Here is a 23307-nt window from a genome sequence, read left to right on the forward strand (position 1 = left end):
GAGAAAGATGCTCTGTCCTCACATGATTTGCTATTTTTCTCCACCCTGACAGGGTTGTCCAGGAAACGGGGGAATGGGCAGGAGGGTGTCGAAGAAGCCAGCCAATGGCAAGCTTCAAGTTCGGCAGGGCTTTATAAAGGACGTTCCAGCTTTTATGTATGACTCTCCAAATTCATGATATGGCAACACACGTTATGCCGCTCTGGATAAGAGTGTTTGCTAAATTACTAAAATATAAATGTTAAAATAAACGAATAAACTGTTTTCACCCCCGCCCCCGGAAACCTCTCTCAAAGCTACGGATCCGGATCACGCATGTTATTTACAGACACATTTCTTTCTACTTAGCTGCTCACACTCCTCTCTTCGTGTTGATCACCTTCTTCCGAACCATGGTTGATGTCGCCTATGTCTCTGCCTCAGCTGAAATAAAAACCATGTGGCGATTTGAACGAACATTCAATAACACATGTCTGTTATAACGTATATTGCAGTAGCACAAGCAGAATGTCGTCGCTACACATTGCATTGGAGCAAAATTAAACTGCGTTTTGGGTGATGTAAGCTAATATTTGTAGTTGCTGCCATATCGTCGCTGAAAACTAACACTGCTAATTTGACTGCTTGTCTGCCTCTTGCTTAGCCAATGTTTGCAATAATTATTAGAAAATAACATTAAATCGCTAATTAGACTGCGTGTATGATACGCTGCTTAGATAGCTGCATGGAATGCTGCGTTAATGTGCTCGTCGGGACTATGCAACTTTGACCTATCCGATATTTTAACTGATTGTCTTCACATTATGTTCGATTTTTTAAAATTGTTTTGAACATGTATTATTTAGGATACATTGTATGCTACTGTATCTGTTCAACTGGATTTAAAATACTAGAATTCCTATTTATGACCAGATAATGTAAAAATGTTATTCCCACCACATAGTGAACTGTGATGGTAATGGTAGAATGTGGTGGTAATGACAAAATGTATTAGTTAATTCATTTGAACTTACCTTAAGACCTGAAAAGACACACAAATCACATATACTGTATGATCTTGTTGAAATGTAACACTTATTTGCTAAATAAGACCATTATTTTATTGAGTGATTTGATATCTATTTATGTGACTTACTATGGTTATTACTGTCTTTAATTATTTATTAATTTATTATTCTATAAGATACCCCCAAATTCAACCAAGGATAGGACAAGAGCACATACTAACAAAATCAAACAAGATCCTATAAATACCAATAGTATTTATTTGTATTTATTTATCTAGGCAAGTCAGTTAAGAACAAATTCTTATTTACAATGACGGCCTAACCCGGCAAAACTCAAACCCGGACGACACGAAGAAAGACAAATCAAGAGACAAGAAAGTGGTGAACTGTGAAACCAATCTCACAACTTTCCCAGGGAGAAAAAAAGGGTAGACAAAGGAGGCAATGGAAAATGAACCAAAGAAACAGCAGATCAACTATCCAGAGAGGAATGGTTATGGAGTCACACCTGTCAAGGAACACACCACCACACTCACAGGAAGTCTTACAGCTACAGAATGATGACCTATCTGCCCCTTAAATGGCACTAGATTGCCCCTACTATTCAAACTCCGAAACCCCAAGACAGAGAGGCTGTAGAAAAGGTGTAAATAAAAAGTCTACAAGGATCTATGTATGGCCAATATGAAGTTGAAGGCCGCGGAAAGAATACGGAGGGAAATTATTTAAAAATATATATAATAGATTGTCAGAGAAGATCAGAATTTTGGATTCCTCTGGTACAAAAACAAAACAACAAATGCGGTCAAAGCCACAGAATCTGAAAAAAATAACATAACACCATCATCTCAGAGCTGAGAGAGAAATACCAGAAGCAACCGAGTGCAAAAAACCCACCAGTGATATCCAAGGCTTTGGCTGGGAAAATACTGAAAAAGTTTTGCATGGTGAAAATGGCAAATAGAATTTGGATTCTCTGCGAAGACAATGCGGGCAAACAATAAACGGCCAACTTGTCTGTGGTACTCAAAAAAGAAACATTCGAATGCAATCAGCCCATCCATAGAATATATTTTTTAAAGTTTTTAGGAACGTGATGGTAACAGTCGAGCATCAACAGGAAAAAGGAAAGATTGACAAGACACAAGAATAAAATGCAGAAGCGATACATGAACGACACACTGGCAAAACTCCAAGATAGAATTACCAGAGGTCAAGCGGTCAAACACAGAGCTCACCAAAATAAGTCCCTTTTGAATTAAAATGTTTTATGTGAAATGTTATTTCCATGACACTGTCATTGCCACAATGCTAAGTCATTACCATCAGGGTACATATTTTTTAGGAAACAGTGTATTAAATTGATTTACGATTTCTCCCATATGTGAACCTTATATGCTTGTTCTTAATCTCTAAAATACTGTCAAATATAAAGATTTTGATGTGGTAAAAACATGTTTATGAGTATCATCAAGACATATATGGACATTTAGACATGACAATTATGAATACATATAATTAAGAAAACTTCCAAATTGTAACGAAAATATTATTGCAAAAAAATAAAAAATCATAGAAAATGCCTTAATTACAGAAATTGTATCTTTCTTTTCAACTAAAATAGCACATTTTATGACGTTGTGGTGACATTGTACAAATTGCAATTTGTAACATATCATCCGAAATGGATGATGCACATCCACAAATGAATTACATACCATATAAAATATAACATATCATACTAAATGGAGTGTCCCGGATTTAGACAGTCTGGGTTGAGGACAGTTTTCACAATAACAAGTGTGTGTATTGGCAGTAGTTTATAGGCCTAGTAAACCCCCCAAAACCTGCGTAGGTTGCTGATTCCCTTCATGTTAATCGTTCTTATGGTTTCCCTATGCAAGGCCACAGCAACAACTTTTTTTTTTCTGGTAACATGCATGATGTTTCAGGTGTTGTTTTACAATGTCGGCAGTGCATGCTTGGCATCAGATGGAGCTATGTGGTCCAATTCCTTGATAAATACAGAGATGTTTCTCTGCCCTCTCCAAACCTTGAGGGCAGAACCTTCATTAACTCTGGGTGTGCACACGCACATTATGTTAACAGCTTTTGATGAATACAGAACACTCAGTCTTCACCTTTGTGTAGGATTATGAGTAACCTACAAGGATTATTACAGAGGTATATGCCTTGCAATTTCAAAAGCCAAGACCTATTCCCATCTCAATGTGTTATCTAATAACTCATCACCCAAATGTTCTTTTTTTTTGGGGGGGGTACATTTTGTAAGGCACTGAACAGCGTTCAATGGAAGTGATATAATTGCATAAACTGAGTCCCCTAATAGTCCCTTCAAACAAAATAATCCCTCAAAACGAGGTCATATTCAGGCAAGTATTGACTTGTCACTGAATGGTAAGTGGTAAGGTGAAAGCAAGCGACTGTAGACTAAGGTTGAAGAGTGAAGTCGGGGAGGTACATCTGCAACTGCCGAAAGTCAGACACTATGGTTTGCCAACAGCAAGGCCCAGATCACCATTAGAAAGTTTTTCTTCATAATGTCGAAATAAACTCCAACCCCCATATATCACACACTCACAAACTGAAATCATGTGTTCATTGTACAATCAATTACCGCGAGAGATCACATGAATTTGTATATAGGCTATCCATGAAGTTGGTTCCCGTTTCAGTCATGTCTTTGGTCACATTTGAGTTGGTCAAACAAAAACACCCTTTGATTGGATGACACTAGAGCCTCCCACTATACAGGCAATGGCTGCAGGATAAAGTTGGCGAAGAGCAACTGCAGAAAACAGCCAGTGGATTGCAGGCAAAACTTTATGACCTTTGATCACATGATTTCTGTAAAGTTCATGTTGTCGACATATAGGCGCAAGTCAGACATTTATTTACCCAATAAGGCAACGCACTTTGAAAGACGTTGAGCGACGATGGTCATCAACTTGACAAAAGTGATCCGCTTGTACTCACCCATTGTGATTGCAGGTGGCCTCAATAAGCATATCAGATTCTAAATTGTGGTCAGGACCAATGATTTACAGTTGAAGTCAGAAGTTTACATACACCTTAGCCAAATACATTTAAACTCAGTTTTTCACAATTCCTGACATTAAATCCTAGTAAAAATTACCGGTCTTAGGTCAGTTAGTATCATCACTTTATTTTAAGAACGTGAAATGTCATTATAATAGTAGAGAGAATTATTTATTTCAGCTTTTATTTCTTTCATCACATTCCCAGTGGGTCAGAAGTTTACATACACTCAACTGCTTTACATCATGGGAAAATCAAAAGAAATCAGCCAAGACCTCAGAAAAAAAATTGTTGACCTGCACAAGTCTTGGGAGCAATTTCCAAACCTACGCTGCCTATATACGGGGTGGCAGCGTAGCCTAGTGGTTAGAGCGTTGGACTAGTAACCGGAAGGTTGCGAGTTCAAACCCCCGAGCTGATAAGGCACAAATCTGTCGTTCTGTCCCTGAACAGGCAGTTCCCAGGCCGTCATTGAAAATAAGAATGTGTTCTTAATTAACTGACTTGCCTGGTTAAATAAAGGTAAAAAAATTAAAAATGCCTGAAGGTAGCATGTTCAAACAATAGTATGCAAGTATAAACACCATGGGACCACGCAGCCGTCATACCGCTTAGGAAGGAGACATGTTCCGTCTCCTATACATACATACACACAAATATATATGATAGAGGTAGGCTTCAGAACCAATTGCACAATTAGTTTGTGCATCACTATTTTGAACTACAATCAGTCAGACCTACTTTCATACAGTAGGTCTTGAATCAATTGATTCCCTTTTTCATTGACTTTTCTTCCTAGAGTCCGTGGTACTGCTTCTCCTCACCCTTTATTGACTTTTCACATTTGTTTTTTTTATTGGGTTTTTCAGCCCTTTTTCATTCACTCTTAACGCCTTTTCTACTGTCCGTGGTATATCTTGAAGCACTCAATGTGCAGTGGCGCTTTGCATTTCTCACATGCATAGGTAGTGCGTTTGTCACAATGACGACATCTCTGGAACCGGTGCATCGTGTTGATTGGCCAGTGAGAAGCTTTGTCATATCTTGCCTGATCTTCAACAGTGGCAGCCAGTAGAGATCTCCTTCCGTGGCTCAGTGGTCTCGTGCCAAACTTTCGCATAAGAGACTGTGCCACTATCCATGAGAAGGTGAGCAGGTCGATTGTCCCTCCCATAACATCTCTGTCAAATAAATGGCTGTTAACAAGTGCACTGTTGAGAGACCATGCAAAGATGGGCCACCACCACTTCTTAGACCTGATGGAGATATGGAATATTGAAACCTGTAGGTTGTGAAGAACAACACCCCCCCCATGTGCTCATTGTATCGGTTGATGCATTTTGTTGTAGGACTTTGTCAAAAAGCACATCACTCCTTGTTCCATCTCTTGACAGAGGTCTCACTGTATTTCTCCTCCACGTTTGTTGCCACTGTGACAATGTTAATGTCTTTCTAACGGACCAGCAACTTGTCTCCTTGGCTCAAAACCTCAGAGGTTCCTCATCGTTCCAGAGCTCCCATATCCTCTTTTTGTCATTTCATTGAGGAGTGCAAGTGAAGTGGTTGTCACGAAGGAACTTGCAACCTTGAGGTCCATGACCCAACCCAGTCTCAGGGAGGAGAGTGTGGGGTAGTGAGGGGTAGGTCATCATCACTGATAACGTTGTTCCTGTCATGGTCTGTTTGCATAGGTTCAGCATATACATTCAACAGCCTGGCTGGCAAATGGCAGTCACCTAGATCCAACATATCCAGAACTTGACTCAAAGTGAAACTAAAGGAAAGAACAGAGTGGAAAGTTAGGTAGAACAATAACTATGTATGTGTATACCTAGATGCATTGTGTTATTCCACCGGTCAACATGTTTACACATTCTATGACCCCAATGAACAAAGTGTAGTAATTGCAAATGCACGTATCAATACTAGACACCTTAAAGATGATGTGTACCAACAAATCTTTGTCCTATCTTAATGTTAACATACTTTACTAACCTTTTGTTTGGGAGCTTTGACGCAGCTATCGTCTTCTCATGGCGCAACGAGGAAGTAAACAGCTCTGGTCATGTGACAATCTACAATAAACATGTGACACTGCACATGTTTAATTGAAACCCTTTATTATTTCAATATTTGCTGGAAATGCATTGATACATCATTCAGTAACATTTTTAGAGCCTTATAACTGAACACGTTTTTTTACGGTCACTATTGTGACTGATGGGATTCAATAGGTTAAACTGACTTGCCTAGTTAAATAAAAAAATTAAGATTTGGAATTTAGCTAAAAGACCTCTCACTGTTCGCTAAGGGACCGCCTACAAAATGCTAATTTACGTGTCACCCACATCCGCACAAAGCTCTCTGGGAAAGAGAGTCCACTCGCTAAATAATTCAAGCCTGTTCTCTTCGCTGTGAACAAGATGCCGGCCGTCCATAAATTGCTTTTAGAGGAGGCTTTGCAGGACAGTCCTCAGGTAGGTCTATACTATTTAATGTTATGTGCTGTTTTTGAGAGGAAAGGTATTGTAGGAGATGCCAAATTGGGCAATCCGGCTCCACTGTTGTAGGCTAAAGTACTCTCGTCGACGATGAATGACAGCTTTGAATTGCCTGATCCTTATAGGAATGTAGCCTATTCCACTCATTAGCTATGTATCCGATACAAAGTTGATACAATGTGTCACAAGTCGTAATTGTTATCAGGAACTAATCCCGCCTCTAATTTGCATATTGCACGAGATTCGAGAAGGGCTTTCCCTGTCTAGTCTTGAGTAGTGTCGTGATGAGTCGCGCATCGCCCAATTAGTAGTTTGGATGTCGATAAAGTCTGCGTCAAAACATCGATTAGTTGTTTATCGTGACAGTCACACTCTTCTTTGGACTATTTTGGGGTGCGATTGACATGGATTATTTGTTTGACAAAATAAGTGTTCATATCTGTTGGTTCTGAAAATACCCCGATTCGGGCCTATTTTACGGGCTGTGGGAGGGTTTTTTGAGTATTAGAATCCATTGGAATTGGTCAATAGGCTAACCGACCCAACTATGGGATTTAATGGACTGCACATATGGAATATATTTTTTTAAGGCACTGACTAAACCTAATTGTCCCCAGTAGCTTTGGTGGTGTGGAGATGTAATCCAGTTAATCGGTTTAGTTTAGTTTTCTTAATAACGCTTACTGTAATACTACTTAATATCAGTTAGGCTGAGAATATTATTGATATCGTTCACTTGCAGACACAACCAAATGTAGGCTACATTTCTTTAGGCTAGGCTACTTCACTCGCACTTATGCTACAATAGGCTGTGTGAGAAAAATCTAGCATACATGAAATCACATTATCTTGTCTTATTCATTATGTATGTAGTTTATGGCTGGCTCCTCTGAGTTTGATAAAAAACATCAACATATTCCTGGGGTTTATGTCTAGCTCTGCATAGTTCAGCATAGTTCTTCATCTTCAAATCAATGAATCAATTAGAGTGAGTCACAGAACATGTCAAGACGCACATCTGCATTGCATTAATGTGGCGATTTAAAAATGTAATGCAGATGCATCTGATAGTAATATAGACCTACAAAATGGTGTGTAAATATGAACCTATACACAATATAAGGATGTGTTCCTCTTTGCTGCATCCATACCAGTTTAGGGACAGATTGAAATTTACTGGGGTGGAGGGGCTAGACCAACTCACATGACCCTACCCATGTACTGTACAATAAATAGAACACTCAAAATAATGTTTACGACCAAAAATAACACGTGTAGCGACCCTGTGTCTATGAACGTGGATATCGACTTTGCATCTTCAGCATGCTTCACACATGCACAGTCGATGCCACACAGGGCTATGAGCCAGAAGGTTGAGGGTTCACCAACCACCACAGATGAGCTCACTCTCCCTGCTTGTTTCATTACACTTACAATCATAGCTGGCTGCAGACAATGATCAGCCAGGGGAAAATCAGAGTTTTAACATTTTGATTAAATATTTGTAATTATAATATATGCAACAAATGTTCCACCAAGAGGTTTCTGTGCCAATGCACTACACAACATAAACAAAGCATACGGACTTCGAGCACTTCAACATCGTTTGCGTTTTCAAAATCACAAAAAAATAGACTGTCAATCTCAACAAACAGAAAATACACCCCTCTCTACCTTGTATACTTACCCAGTGTCAAGCCAAGCCTTTGATAATCTCCTATAGTCATACATGTTTTTGGTGTTTTGTAACAGAGGTTTATAAGTGACCAGGATTTCACTATAAAGTCGGGGACTTATTTCCATTGTGGTCCCTATGATTTTTTTTATATATATATATCTGAACAGTTAATGTTGAGATTTGTCTGTTACTTGAACTCTGAAGCATTTATTTGGGCTGCAAGTTCTGAGACTGGTAACTAATGAACATATCCTCTGCAGCAGTTGTAACTCTGGGTCTTCCTTTCCTGTGGTGGTCCTCATGAGCCAGTTTCATCATAGCGCTTGATGGTTTTTTTGACTGTACTTGAAGCAACTTTCAAAATTCTTGACATTTACATTGACTGACCTTCATGTCTTAAAGTAATGGACTGTTGTTTCTCTTTGCTTATCTGAGCTGTTCTTGCCATAATATGGACTTGGTCTTGTACCAAATAGGGCTGTCTTCTGTATACCACCCCTACCTTGTCACAACACAACCAATTGGCTCAAATGCATTAAGGAAATAAATTCCACAAATGTACTTTTAACAAGGCACACCTGTTAATTAAAATGCATTCCAGGTGACTACCTCACGAAGCTGGTTGAGAGAATGCGTGCAAAGCTGTCAAGGCAAAGGGTGGCTAATTTGAAAAATCTCAAATATATTTTTATTTGTTTTTTGGTTACTGCATGATTCCAAATGTTATTTCATAGTTTGTCTTCACTATTATTCTACAATGTAGAAAATATTCAAAATAAAGAACCTTGAATGAGTAGGTGTCTAAACCTTTGACTAGTATTGTACATGTATACAGTTGTGGCCAAAAGTTTTGAGAATGACAGAAATATACATTTACAAAGTCTGCTGCCTCAGTTTGTATGATGGCAATTTGCATATACTCCAGAATGTTATGAAGAGTGATCAGATTAATTGCAAAGTCCCTCTTTGCCATGCAAATGAACTGAATAAAATAAAACATTTCCACTGCATTTCAGCCCTGCCACAAAAGGACCAGCTGACATCATGTCAGTGATTCTCTCGTTAACACAGGTGTGAGTGTTGACGAGGCTGGAGATCACTCTGTCATGCTGATTGACTTCAAATAACATACTGGAAGCTTCAAAAGGAGGGTGGTGCTTGGAATCCTTGTTCTTCCTCTGTCAACCATGGTTACCTGCAAGGAAATGTGCCATCATTGATTTGCACAAAAAGGGCTTCACATGCAAGGATATTGCTGCCAGTAAGATTGCACCTAAATCAAGCATTTATCGGATCATGAAGAACTTCAAGGAGAGCGGTTCAATTGTTGTGAAGAAGGATTCAGGGCGTCCAAGAAAGTCCAGCAAGCGCCAGGACTGTTTCCTAAAGTTGATTCAGCTGCGGGATCGGGGCACCACCAGTACAGAGCTTGCTCAGGAATGGCAGCAGGCAGGTGTGAGTGCATCTGCATGCACAGTGAGGTGAAGACTTTTGGGGGATGGCCTGGTGTCAAGTGGCTTCTTTGCTGTTCTTCTTATCTCCATGAAAAACATCAGGGACAGACTGACATTCTGCAAAAGGTACAGGGATTGGACTGCTGAGGACTGGGGTAAAGTCATTTTCTCTGATGAATCCCCTTTCCGATTGTTTGGGGCACCAGGAAAAAAGCTTGTCTGGAGAAGACTAGGTGAGCACTACCATTTAGTCCTGTGTCCTGCCAACAGTAAAGCATCCTGAGACCATTCATGTGTGGGGTTGCTTCTCAGCCAGGGGAGTGGGCTCACTCACAATTTTGCCTAAGAACACAGCCATGTATAAAGAATAAAGAATGGTATCAACACATCCTCCGAGATCAACTTCTCCCAACCATCCAGGAACAGTTTGGTGCCGAACAATGCCTTATCCAGCATGATGGAGCACCTTGCCATAAGGCCAAAGTGATAACAAAGTGGCTCTGGGAACAAAACATCAATATTTTGGGTCAATGGCCAGGAAACTGCACAAATTCGGACAAACTCTAAGCATTGATTATGCAAGAATGGGCTGCCATCAGTCAGGATGTGGCCCAGAAGTTAATTGACAGCATACCAGGGCGGATTGCAGAGGTCTTGAAAATGAAGGGTCATCACTGCAAATATTGACTCTTTGCATCAACTTCTTCATGTCATAGGCCTGTAGTAGCTAACTCTTAATAATATCCACACCATACCAAACCTTTACAAACATTTCCAAACTTTATTAGGGTAATATCAAAAGTAAGTATAGCCCTTGTTTTATAGGGAAAATACGAGCAGAAGAGCGAAAGTAAACCAGGGAAAAACGCACAACCCTCCCCTGTGCCCCCGGAAAAGAATGCGCTACCCTCACTTATTTTGGGCCACCTCTTTACATTTTGATCTGTTCCTTACCACACCACACCTTTTATCGAAACAATTACAGGTTAATAACAGGTGAACAATCAGGCTAAAGGTCTTAAAAGCCTAGCCCGATAATTAGGCTTATATCGGTGCCTGTCTGCCTGTTGATCCTATTGTCATTCTCAGTCTGCCTGACTGTCAATGATCATATATTTCAGTATGTCCCTCTGTCTGCTTCAGACTCGCTCCTTGCTCAGTGTGTTTGAGGAAGATGCGGGAACACTCACAGACTACACCAACCAGCTGCTTCAGTCTATGCAGAGGGTTTATGGAGCCCAGGTAACACACACACGCACAAACAAAATCCTGTGTTCAATCCAATTTCAAGAGTCATAGATTTTTTTTTTACGAGAGCATACTATAGCTTAGTTTGCATGATGTGTGCCGTTTCTGATAGTTAGTTTCCTGTAAGAGGGGTCATCCAGGGGATAAACTGCTAATAACATCACTTCCTGTGTTTGTCAGAGTGAGATGGGATTGGCTACAGAACAGCTGTCCAGTCAGCTACTGGAATATGAGAAGCAAGTAAGTATTTTCTTACTGAGCATATTGGACAACACTCATGTGCTTAACTGCAGTGTATTGTGATGCAACCTGCTGCCTAACGTTATTTCAGAAAGCACAAAACTCTGCATTCTACCATTTGGATTTCTAAGCATATTGGCCCTTTCACAGGAGAAAGTAACATGCCAGCAACTGAGAATTGTGAATTTTTCACATAATAGCCTCAAGTGTATTACTCTTTGGAATATGCTACAGGAAGTGCTCTTTGAATGTTTAAAATCTCTTAAGGATAAGGGGGCACTATTTTTCACGTCCGGATGAAAAGCGGGCCCAAAGTAAACTGCCTGCTACTCAGGCCCAGAAGCTAGGATATGCATATAATTGGTAGAGTTGCATAGAAAACTCTAAAGTTTCTAAAACTGTTAAAATTATGTCTGTGAGTATAACATAATTTATTTGGCAGGTGAAACCCCGAGGACAAACCATCCAGGAATTCTTTTTTTTTAATAGGTCACTCTCTTTTCAATGGGTTTTCTATGTGGTGCTTGCAGTTCCTAGCGCTTCCACTAGATGTCAACAGTCTTTAGAAATTGGTTGATGTTTTACCTTTGAGAAATTAAGAAGTTGGGCTGTTCAGAATGAGGGTCGAGTCTAGTGTACTGTTGTGGTTGGGGCGCATGACCTGAAAGCTCGCTCCGCTTTGTTTTCGTCCGGTATTGTACACAGTTTATCCCGTCTTAAATTGTATCGATTATTTACCTTTAAAAATACCTCAAGTTGAATTAAGAAAGTTGTTTGGATCAAGTTTACAGGTAACTAATATTAGATACTTTAGTCATGTTGTGCAAGTTGGAACCAGTGTTTTTCTGGATCAAATACACCAAATAGATGGACATTTTGGAGATGTAATGACAGAATTTATCGAACAAAAGGACCAATTGTGATGTTTAATGGACATATTGGAGTACCAACAGAAGATCTAAAGTCACTGTCTTTTTTCCCCTCCAGAATTTTGCCCTTGGTAAAGGTGACGAGGAGGTGATCAGCACACTACAGCAATTTGCCAGAACTGTGGGGGAGGTGAGGCTCATGCATCGGTGCGCGTGTGTTTGTTACTGTGTTTGTGCGCATATAGGGGATGTATTGCATGTATATGGGGGTTTAACAGTCTTTGAATCTATGGAGGTTTGATAATATTTGCTATAAATTTGATATACCAAAAATATCCTCTCCCATTTGTATAAATTGGGAGTTGAATAATAGGTTTCCCCTTATTACAATGAACACATTTCATCATTGGAGCTTTGATAAATTCTCTGTAGAGGCTATGGGGCGCAGGCTGCCAGGATGAGAGAGGTAGATGGGTGGAGGTGTAGCCAGACAGAGAATCACTCTGGCTGGCCTCGAGGTGTAGTCTAGTGGTGGGAGTGTTTTGGACGGATGGACTGAGCAGCAGGGGGCCTTGCTAGCCTGTGGTGGAGTGGCATTAGAGCAGCCACAAAGAATGAAGTCATTGTTTGCCCTTCTAGCCCAACAACTCTGGCCTAGAGCATACATCCATCTCCCTGCAGGTTATACCTAATCCTGCTCTGACCTTTGTTCCACAGTCCACAATAAACTGAAGAGCTTTTAGGTTTTCAACAGTTTTTACTTGATAGATTATTTAGCATTTAGCCGCATAGGGTATTATGCTTAATATTAATAACAAATTACAGGATTCAATTAATCCGCAGACCAAGAAAATGTGTTTTGGCTGGCTCTCAAATTGTAGGATGGAGATTGATCACCACATTCTGATTCTGATCAGTCATTTTAATTAACTGCTTTTGAACTCATTTTTGAACCACAATCAATCATCCCCTGCTGTTTTTAGGGATTACAGGAGAGCCGAGGGTGCCTCTGGGTAATTTAGTGTTGATGTAAGGCTGAGTATGTCTGTCTCTGTTCTACCCAGCTGAACATACTACACTCAGAGCTGGCCTCTCAGATGGCTGACAGAATGATTTTTCCCATGATCCAGTTCAGAGAGAAAGACCTTACAGGTAGACACAATTTATAAACACCTGCTTATCAGCCTGTTGCTTTCACACATTTTGAATACAATTTCCTTGTTTGATTCAGACATTTTGCGTTGTCATGGTTTTTGACACTGAATCTCTATTTGACTTCTCAGAGATAAGCACATTAAGAGAAGTATTTGGCATCACCTCTGATGGTATGTATGGGTTTCTCATTTGATATGATTTTGTTTTGGAGTTATAACACAGCAGGTGATCGTCAGACTCATGTCTACTCCTTCCCCTTCACAGAGCACGAGGCTGCCATGGTCAAGTACAGCAGACTGCCCAAGAAGAAGGAGAATGAGAAGGTAGTGATGTGTACTAGCCAAACTTCTAACAGTACAACAATGCACTAGAAGTGTCTGTAGCCTTGGATGAGATCTTTAAGGGTCATGGCCCTCAGCAAAGCTCACTAAATAATTTTCGACCCCAAGCCACCCCTGTTCCCAGACTTTGAACTACCCCCCAACCCCCCGCAGGAAAAACAGAACTAGATAATGCTTTGGGTCAGGTGTGAGATCCCTCCTAAACAGCTCAGGCTAATGTTCCTGTCGACCTAGTAAGGCCAGCAGGCTAGTCTAGTTGCTATGTAACTTATGAATGTTTTTGTCAATTTGTTTTCTACTGTATTTAAATGCCACTTTAAACATGTACATGATACTGCAACAAAATGCCCCCATGGGGACAACAAAGTCAGTGAAGCTGCTACTATTAGATGACATGTGCTACTGTATAACTGCCTCATAATAGTTGAGAAGTCATGACATACTTCAGTTGAGGTGATGTTGCTCTGTTTAGCTCTCCCCCTGATTAACTGGGTATTTGGGTTATTAATTACTTGTGTGTGTTTGACTCACGAACTACTGTGTTGTGGTGCAGGTGAAGGCAGAGTTGGTGGGGGAGGTGGCCTACTCCAGGAGGAAGCAGCACCAGGCCTCCATGCAGTATTACTGTGCCCTCAATGCCCTGCAGTACCGCAAGAGAGTAGCTATGCTGGAGCCCATGCTGGGATACACACAGGCCCAGGTACAACCACCATAGCCAATACAAACACACACCCAAACCCCTACTACAAGTAGTAAACCAGTCGTTAAACCAATCAACACACTTTATTCCTACCGCAAGTCAACTACAGTATGTGAATAAAACAGGATAGCACAGATTGCTGTGGTCCAATAGCAAGTCAGAACTGGAGAAGCCATGAATGCACAGATGTCTTCTGTCTTTGTGTCCCTCTCAGATCCATTTCTATAAGAAAGGCATGGATCTAGTCTCAAAGAAAATGGACAGCTTCCTGGTGTCAGTGTCCAGCATGACACAAAGTATCCAGGCTCAGTTGGACTCGGAGGCTGAGGCCATGCGTCTGACCCAGCGAGAGCTGCTCTCCATGGAGGATACTGTGTACATGCCTGACCGTGATCCCGTCCCAGTCAACCGCACGCTTATACAGAAGGCAGGCTACCTCAATATCAGGAAGTAAGGATAACTTTGATTTCATTATTTCAAGGGTGTTTTTTAAAAATGTCTACCAGTATCTGATGTCTCTTCTCCTTGTTTGATGGTTTCCCTATCAAAGGACACTTTAGTTGCGCCTGTTTTAATCCATTAAACTCCAATAAAAATGTGTCAATGTTACACTCATTGTACTTCAGAGAAAACAATTTGTCAGCCCTGGCTGTCAGCTACAATTCTAGCTACATATAAGAAGGTAGAATTGCCGAACCAACATTGTTAAGGCAGGCAGGGAGGCAGGTAGCCTAGAGGTTAAGAGCATTGGGACTAGAACCGAAAGATCGCTGATTCAAATTCCCGAGCTGATTAGGTGACAAATCTGTCGATGTGCCCTTGAGCAAGGCACGTAACCCTAATTGCTCCTGTAATCGCTCTGGATAAGAGCGTCTGTTAAATGATTAAATGTCAAATTAAATTAAAATGCCAGAGCTGTCAGATGCAGTCTTTTCCTCATATACTTTGCCAGTCTTTGACAAATGACTGCAGCACAAAATAAAAGGTTCTGCAGAAAGCAATTTTATTTAATGACACTCCCGTGTCATCTGAGTCATCCATACATAATTGTCGAGAAGTTTCTTGATTTGACTTCTCAGCACTTTGAGTGCTTTTGCTGTAGATTTCCAATTTTAGGTCCATTCACTGAGTCATGGAGACGGCAGCTGCTCCAAATCTGTGGCCTGGGTCGTATTCACTAGGAACAAAACGGAAGCAAACAGGCCAAAACGGCAGGAGGGACTGCCTGCATGCTTGTTCTCGTTTTCAAAAGTTTTTGCTATGGTGTACACTAATGAATACGGTCCTGTCCTGTTTTCCCTCACAGTAAGACGGGCCTGGTGACAACCGCCTGGGACCGCCTTTACTTCTTTACCCAGGGAGGGAACCTCATGTGCCAGCCGCGAGGGGCTGTGGCAGGGGGTATGGTGCTGGACCTGGATAACAGCTCCGTCATGGCCGTAGAGTGCGAGGACAGACGATACTGTTTTCAGATCACCTCCCCCTCCGGTAAAACGTACGCTAAACCTTCACTGAACCTCCAAGGCCAACACAGAGTTGTGAGAATAAGTTGTATTGTCCTACAAAACAATGTGCTTTAATTTTGTTCTTGTGATGTTGCAGGTCAATGATTCTACAAGCAGAGAGCAAAAAGGAACATGAGGAAGTATGTATCATATCAGTCAAATCTTTTGTATCAGTTTGTTTTCTAGGCTTCTTTCATCCATGTGTTAAAAACCATTGCTACACATTCATTCATGTTGGTTTTTCTGGCCTGCTTGTCTCAAGCTGCATTAGAAGAACTATTTGAAACCTCTGTTTGTTGAGAGATGGCCGCCTAATAATAGTCTAATACTAACTTCTGTTTCTTCTCCCCAGTGGATTTGCACTTTGAACAACATTTCCCGACAGATCTACCTGACAGACAACCCTGAGGTAAAGTACAGTCGTGGCCAAAAGTTTTGAGAATGACACAAATATTAATTTTCAAAGTTTGCTGCTTCAGTGTCTTTAGATATTTTTCTCAGATGTTACTATGGAATACTGAAGTATAATTACAAGCATCTCATAAGTGTCAAAGGCTTTTATTGACTATTACATGAAGTTGATGCGAAGAGTCAATATTTGAGGTGTTGACCCTTCTTTTTCAAGACCTCTGCAATCCGCCCTGGTATGCTGTCATTTAACTTCTGGGCCACATCCTGACTGATGGCAGCCCATTCTTGCATACTTAATGCTTCGTTTGTCAGAATTTGTGGGGTTTCGTTTGTCCACACGCCTCTTAAGGATTGACCAATGAGATTAAGGTCTGGGGAGTTTCCTGGCCATTGACCCAAAATATAGATGTTTTGTTCCCCGAGCCACTTAGTTATCACTTTTGCCTTATGGCAAGGTGCTCCATCATGCTGGATAAGGCATTGTTCGTCACCAAACTGTTCCTGGATGGTTGGGAGCAGGTTCTCTCAGAGGATGTGTTGGTACCATTCATTATTCATGGCTGTGTTCTTAGGCAAAATTGTGAGTGAGCCCACTCCCTTGTTATTTGAACTCAATCAGCTTGACAGAGTGATCTCCAGCCTTGTCCTCGTCAACACTCACACCGGTGTTAAGGAGAGAATTACTGACATGTCAGTTGGTCCTTTTGTGGCAGGGCTGAAATGCAGTGGAAATGTTTTTGGGGATTCAGTTCATTTGCATGGCAAAGAAAGACTTTGCAACTAATTGCAATTCATCTGATCACTCTTCAAAACATTCTGGAGTATATGCAAATTGCCATCGTACAAACTGAGGCAGCAGACTTTGTGAAAATTTATATTTCTTTCATCCTCAACTTTTGGCCACGACTGTACATATTATATACCACCTCTAGAACCAGCTGGTTATAACGATACTTATCAACTAAAATAGTGGTAAATCAGTCATTTTTCCTAGCACTTAAAAGCAGTTGTGATGAATAATCAATCTTAATTTGATCACCCTGTCGCAGGAGAACCTTTAAAAAGGCTTCTGAAGTTTGTAATCTCCACTTTGACATTTCAGACTTGATTTTCCCTTTTGAAAAATGTACCTGTAGGTTGATGGCACCTTAATTGGGGAGGACGGGAACGTGGTAATTGCATGAGTGGAATCAGTGTAATGGTATTAAACACATGGTTTGATGCCATTCCAGCCATTATGACCCTACACAAATGTCCATGAATTATAATCTACATAATAATTCACATTACCTGATACTGCAGGATTATTGTCCTTCTGTAGCAAACTCTCAAATGATGATCTTACATCTATCTGCATGTTGTGGTAAGGCGAAGACACACCCTTTTGTTTTTAAACCAAGCCCATTCTGAGTAGCAACAGGACAATGCGACAGGATGTTTCCAGCTCCAGAGTCCAGTCTGGTCTGGTTTTGTGTTTAGCACATTTCCTGATTGTTTTAGAGATGATACTGTTGCTCCCATGAGATATGTCTGAACTGTGATTTAGTGTTTTATGACACAGACCTAGTCTTATCTAATGACCCAGAGGAGTCCACATTATCAGAGGCTGCTACTTCCACCCAGTTGAACTTCCACCCATTCCCCCTGCACATAGCAACACAGACGACCTATCTATACGGTGTGTGTATGTATGCTTACGTGTGCGTTCACCAGCGGGTTCTGCACGCTTGGATGTGTGCTTTCCCATAATTTGTATACATTACTAAATGCATTGTCTGTTCTGTTGCTTCCTCTCTGCCCTCATGACTCCCTAGTCCCCCTCTGTAATTTGTTGGCTTCTTATTACGTTTAGAATATTCTAAATCTGGCACAAATCAGACAAGGAATTATGATGCAAACAACTGGTGGGTCAGTGAAAGGTCATGTACTGCTTCCAATTGATACTTTTGATAGGCCTATATGGTGTACATAGCTTGTTATGTATTATGTCTGATATACAGTACCAGTCAAACGTTTGGACACACCTACTCATTTAAGGGTTTTCTTTATTGACTATTTTCTACATTGTAGAATAATAGTGCAGACATCAAATATATGAAATAACACCTGTAGAATCATGTACTAACCAAAAGGGTTTATTTTATATTTGAGATTCTTGAAAGTAGCCACCCTTTGCCTTGATGATAGCTTTGCACACTCTTGGCATTATCTCAACATTTAATTCTGAGTGGAATGGACCCTACAAGGTGTTGAAAGCGTTCCACAGGGATGCTGGCCCATGTTGACTACAATGCTTCCTACAGTTGTGTCAATTTGACTGGATGTCCTTTGGGTGGTGGACCCTTCTTTATACACACGGGAAACTTTTAAGTGTGAAAAACCCAACGGCGTTGCAGTTCTTGACACAAGCCTGGCACATAATACCATACCTCGTTCTAAGGCACTTCAGTCTTTTGTCTTTCCCATTCACCCTCTGAATGGTACACAATAAGTCTCATCTACACTGATTTGAAGTGGATTTAACAAGTGACATCAATAAGGGATCATAGCTTTTACCTGGTCAGTCTGTCATGGAAGTAGCAGGTGTTCTTAATGTTTTGTACAGTCAGTGTATTTGATCACGGACGTCTGCTGTGCCTGCCTCAACCTATGTTTTCAATAGAATTAGCCAAACTACACCCTTTTGTGGCATCATGTGTTACTCACAGAGCATGTTAGGACTGTTATCATTACTACAGTGTAATGACAGAAGCTGCACCCTGTTCCCTTCTTTAGGCAGTGGCCATCAGACTGAACCAGACAGCCATCCAGGCGGTCACGCCCATCACCAGCTTTGAGAGGAGAGGGGAGGGCTCGCCCAACCCAGACAGGTTAGCCTCTCATGCAGAGGAAACACCTTGCGTTTTCTGGAAAATAAAGTGTCGTCATGTGTTATTTCAGGAATGCTAATAGTGTCCTCATCACACTTGTTTTTTGTATCTCTTTGTCACTCACTCTGCGTCTCTCTCGTCCTCTCCCTCCCTCTCTGCAGGGCTAAGCCAGGTGGGGTGCAGTCCTCTAGCAGTGCTCCAGAAGCAGAGGACCTTATAGTTCCAGGGACACCCATCCAGTTTGACATCATGCTGCCTGCCTCGGAGTTCCAGGACCAGAACAGGGTCGGAGGGAGGTAAAACCAACACCACAGGGGCTGGTGTGTCAGAACCATTTCCTGTTTGCTGGTTTGTCCAATAATAGCTCTACCAGGTTGAATAGTGTGCGTTTCCTCCCTGACAGGCGTACAAACCCATTCGGAGAAACAGATGATGACTGCTCCCCTGAAAGCGATGGTAGGAGTGTCTCCAGTCCAGTTTATTGGTGCCATACTCTTGCGCACTACATATCCCATGATCCTCTGTATCCTGATGCGTGTGCGTGTCTGCAGACTCCCTGCTGCAGCAGGTGTTTGCGGTGCGGTTCCTGGGCTCCATGGCGGTGCGTTCGGGACAAACCCAGGAAGTGATCTATGAGGCCATGAGACAGGTGCTGGCGGCTCGAGCCATCCACAACATCTTCAGAACTACAGAGTCCCATCTCATGGTCACCAGCAGCTGTCTCAGGTACAAACACAGGGCAGACAGGAGGCCCATGAAAGTGCCTAGGGAGCTTAACATTGCCATTATGTTGAGAAATTGTGTTTTCTTTACGACAGGTTGATTGACCCCCGGACACAAGTCACAAGAATCAGTGTAAGTTCCATGGAAATCTTACTTAGTTGACGCTGATCACTGTAGGTTGGTGGCACCTTAATTGGGGAGGACGGGAACGTGGTAATGGCACGAGTGGAATCAGTGTAATGGTATTAAACACATGGTTTGATGCCATTCCAGCCATTTATGAGCCGTCCTCCCCTCAGCAGCCTCCACTGACTCTGATAGTAATCTGTGTATTGTGTTACCTAGTGCTTCATTCCTGGTGATGGCAGTAGGTATTCAGTATGAACAAACCCCCCCCCCAGTTCCAGCTACAGGAGGTGACCCAGTTTGCGGCCCACCAGGAGAACGGCAGGCTGATGGGCTTCGTGGTTGAGGGGCGAGACTGGAGCGAGGGGACCGAGGAGGGAGAGCCCTCCTTTAGTGCGTTTGTCTTCGAGAGCATCACGGAGGGAGAGAAGGTAGGTATAAGACACATTCATTACGTGGGTTTACATGTCGTTTACTTGCGGTGGGTTAGTCAGTTTCACAGTATAATTCGTGTCATATCTTTTTTCACAGATATGTTACACGATAAGTTTGGGGAAGGATATTATAGAAGCAAAGAAGGTTTGTTTTAAAATCTACATGTTTGAATAACCTTATGTTTAGTATTTCTATGCATCTGAATCTCACTCTCTCGGTGTGTGTCTAGGACCCGGAGGCTCTAGCTCAGCTGATGAAAAACATGCCTCTGACCAACGATGGCAAGTTCCTCCTGCTGGACAGTGAGACTGGTGACACGGCTAACGGAGGAGCACCGGATGAGGAGTCTGAGGCCTAGCCATGCCTCATAGTACCAGGGGAGAGTCAGAGGTTCTCCCACAAAACGCCTCCTCACGTGGTGTTGCGATGTTCTCATGAGCCCTTGCTCTAGTCTGGTACATGTTGACCAGGAAAACCTCCTGGGTTTATATGGCATTTCTCACTCATGACCACTGAAGTGATGTACAGTTACTAAAAAAGGGACAATGTTTAGGTTGACTATTTTATCCCTTTATTTTCCCTGGTGGAATTAATATCCTCAGCCATCCTGTCAGTTTAAATCCCTTTCTCCAGCTCGAATAGGTTTACATTTCCTAGCTTTGAGTTTAGTGGTACTATTGTGTTAATAATGCTGCAGTATAATATTGTGTAGAGATGACTGGCTATGATGACTTACATGTAGGTCTTGTCAGCAGCACTTCAGATGACATTTGTACATCTTTCATTCCTATGAGACCATATTGCACTTCCAAGGTTTCTATTTAATCAAAGGCTTGATGTCCGCGGCAGAATGCACCGACTTCAGACATTATCCGGCAACATTTATGAAGTAAGGTTTTAATCTCAATGAAGGACAGGGGAAGGTACTGTATAGTCAGAATTTTGGCGTACCATGTGACGCTAAACCCCCATTCCTTGTTGTCTGGGAGGCAGCGATTAGAGAATGAAGAACGTGTTAATGCTCCAACCATGTGTCTTCGAACAGTGGGCATGGTGGCCTGTTTGGGAGTATGAATGAGTCATGGTAGGGTAGAAACCATACAGTAAGATGATGGGCACATTGTGCAAAACATTGTCCCATCCATTTCCTTAATGCTTTTATAAACCACTACCTATAGAATCTGCTTGGAGCTTTATTTCCTTACTAGTCGGGCTTCGGATGGTACGTGGTCTGAAAATATTTGTCCATTTTTTTTCTCCAACGGCCTTCGCAAAGTAAATATGACATATGTCAAACATTGAAGATTGCATAGAGGTCTTATTTTCTGAATCAGTATAATATGAGTGATACAGCGCATTAATAATTTGATGACGTGCTTCCAGTGGGAAGGTGTCTAGACTGTCTGCCTTTGGTACTGAACCAGATTCAGATACAGAATATCTCCTGACTTGTTCCATTAACCAATTGCAAGTAAGCAGAATGTCTACCATTCACCAATAGAGAAATGCTAAACAAGACTAAGGCCTAGATTCAACCGGATCAAGCGCTAACCGGCGATAGCGGATGTTTTGGAGGGGAAACTGCGTTAGTTCCGTTGAATCGGTGAGCAGCTGCTCTTGCTTGATGAATCTGGACCCGGGCACCTGTGTAGGCTTGTCTTTCACCTCCAGGGCATGAAGCTGACGGCAAAGTCTGCTCAAAACGAAAGTGACATAATTAAGCACGTGGAGTGATTAGAAGGATTCTGTGTTTTCACCTGCAAAAAAGAGTTTGAAAATTCAAACATTCTATGGAAAAGGGATGTATGTTTCTGGACGACGCACCCATGCTGTTGATAACATGGTGGTGGTGGTGCAGATTACTGTTTGATTTGAGAAGGACTCTCCCTCACTGCTTTTGCCTGTTTACGTCACGGGCCATAGACCTGTGCCCCGCGGCTCAACATTGACGAATCTGGCCATTGTCACAAAGCCACACCTGCCCCACTCGATTTAGAAGTTTAGAACAAGAAAGTGTAGGCTATAAAGAAATAATTACACCCAAATTGAAAATCCTTAAACTAAATAATGTGGATTTCTAATCAGCCTAATAAACAAGGCTGTGTGGGAATTATTAAATTAGACAGTATGGCTGGTGGCATTGTCATGCTGGAGGGTCATGTCAGGATGAGCCTGCAGGAAGGGTACCACATGAGGGAGGTCTTCCCTGAAACACACAGCGTTGAGATTGCCTGCTATGATAACAAGCTCAGTCCAATGATGCTGTGATACACTGCCCCAGACCAGGACGGACCCTCCATCTCCAAATCGATCCCGCTCCAGAGTACAGGCCTCGGTGTAACACTCATTCCTTCGATAAACGCGAATCCGACCATCACCCCAGGTGAGACAAACCGCGACTCGTCAGTGAAGAGCACTTTGACAGTCCTGTCTGGTCCAGCGACGGTGGGTTTGTCCCCATAGGCGACGTTGTTGCCAGTGAAGTCTGGTGAGGACCTGCCTTACAACAGGCCTACAAGTCCTCAGTCTAGCCCCTCTCAGCCTATTGCGGACAGTCTGAGCACTGATAAGGGGATTGTGTGTTCCTGGTGTAACTCGGGCAGTTGTTGCCATCCGGCACCTGTCCCGCAGGTGTGATGTTCGGATATACCGATCCTGGGCAGGTGTTGTTACACGTGGTGTGCCACTGCGAGGACGATCAGCTGTCCATCCCTCCTCCCTGTAGGGCTGTCTCAGGCATCGCAATTTATTGCCCTGGCCACATCTGTAGTTCTCATGCCCCCTTGCAGCATGCCTAAAGCACATTCACGCAGATGTGCAGGGACCCTGGGCATCTTTGTTTTGGTGTTTTCCAGAGTCAGCAGAAAGGCCTCTTTAGTGTCCTAAGTTTTCATAACTGTGACCTTAATTGGCTACAGTCTGTAAGCTGTTTGTCTTAACGACCGTTCCACGGGTGCATGTTCATTAATTGTTTATGGTTCATT

General features: G+C 42.0%; 1 protein-coding gene across 1 annotated transcript; it reads left to right on the forward strand.

Moving 5' to 3' along the window:
* The first annotated feature begins 6384 nt into the window (after positions 1-6384).
* appl2 (adaptor protein, phosphotyrosine interaction, PH domain and leucine zipper containing 2) lies at positions 6385-22251 on the forward strand. The gene is made up of 20 exons (XM_046354112.1): positions 6385-6544; positions 10844-10942; positions 11129-11188; positions 12176-12247; positions 13122-13209; positions 13341-13382; positions 13477-13535; positions 14107-14253; positions 14468-14703; positions 15560-15748; positions 15856-15898; positions 16111-16167; positions 18945-19039; positions 19201-19335; positions 19443-19495; positions 19591-19765; positions 19858-19894; positions 20164-20319; positions 20420-20467; positions 20553-22251. Exons 1-20 carry the CDS (start codon positions 6491-6493, stop codon positions 20679-20681), a joined length of 1974 nt encoding a protein of 657 aa, XP_046210068.1. The 5' UTR covers positions 6385-6490; the 3' UTR covers positions 20682-22251.
* Positions 22252-23307: the final 1056 nt, after the last annotated feature.

This window comes from Oncorhynchus gorbuscha, linkage group LG01 (genome assembly GCF_021184085.1).
Source record: "Oncorhynchus gorbuscha isolate QuinsamMale2020 ecotype Even-year linkage group LG01, OgorEven_v1.0, whole genome shotgun sequence".
Lineage (NCBI taxonomy): Eukaryota > Metazoa > Chordata > Actinopteri > Salmoniformes > Salmonidae > Oncorhynchus > Oncorhynchus gorbuscha.

What these genes read in the sequence shown, in the direction of transcription:
- appl2 (XM_046354112.1), top strand. Translation starts at nt 6,491, where the DNA reads ATGCCGGCCGTCCATAAATTGCTTTTAGAGGAGGCTTTGCAGGACAGT. An exon ending in GGCTACCTCAATATCAGGAA is followed by an intron (nt 14,704 to 15,559) that starts GTAAGGATAACT and finishes TTTCCCTCACAG; the next exon opens with TAAGACGGGCCTGGTGACAA. An exon ending in ACCTGACAGACAACCCTGAG is followed by an intron (nt 16,168 to 18,944) that starts GTAAAGTACAGT and finishes TCCCTTCTTTAG; the next exon opens with GCAGTGGCCATCAGACTGAA.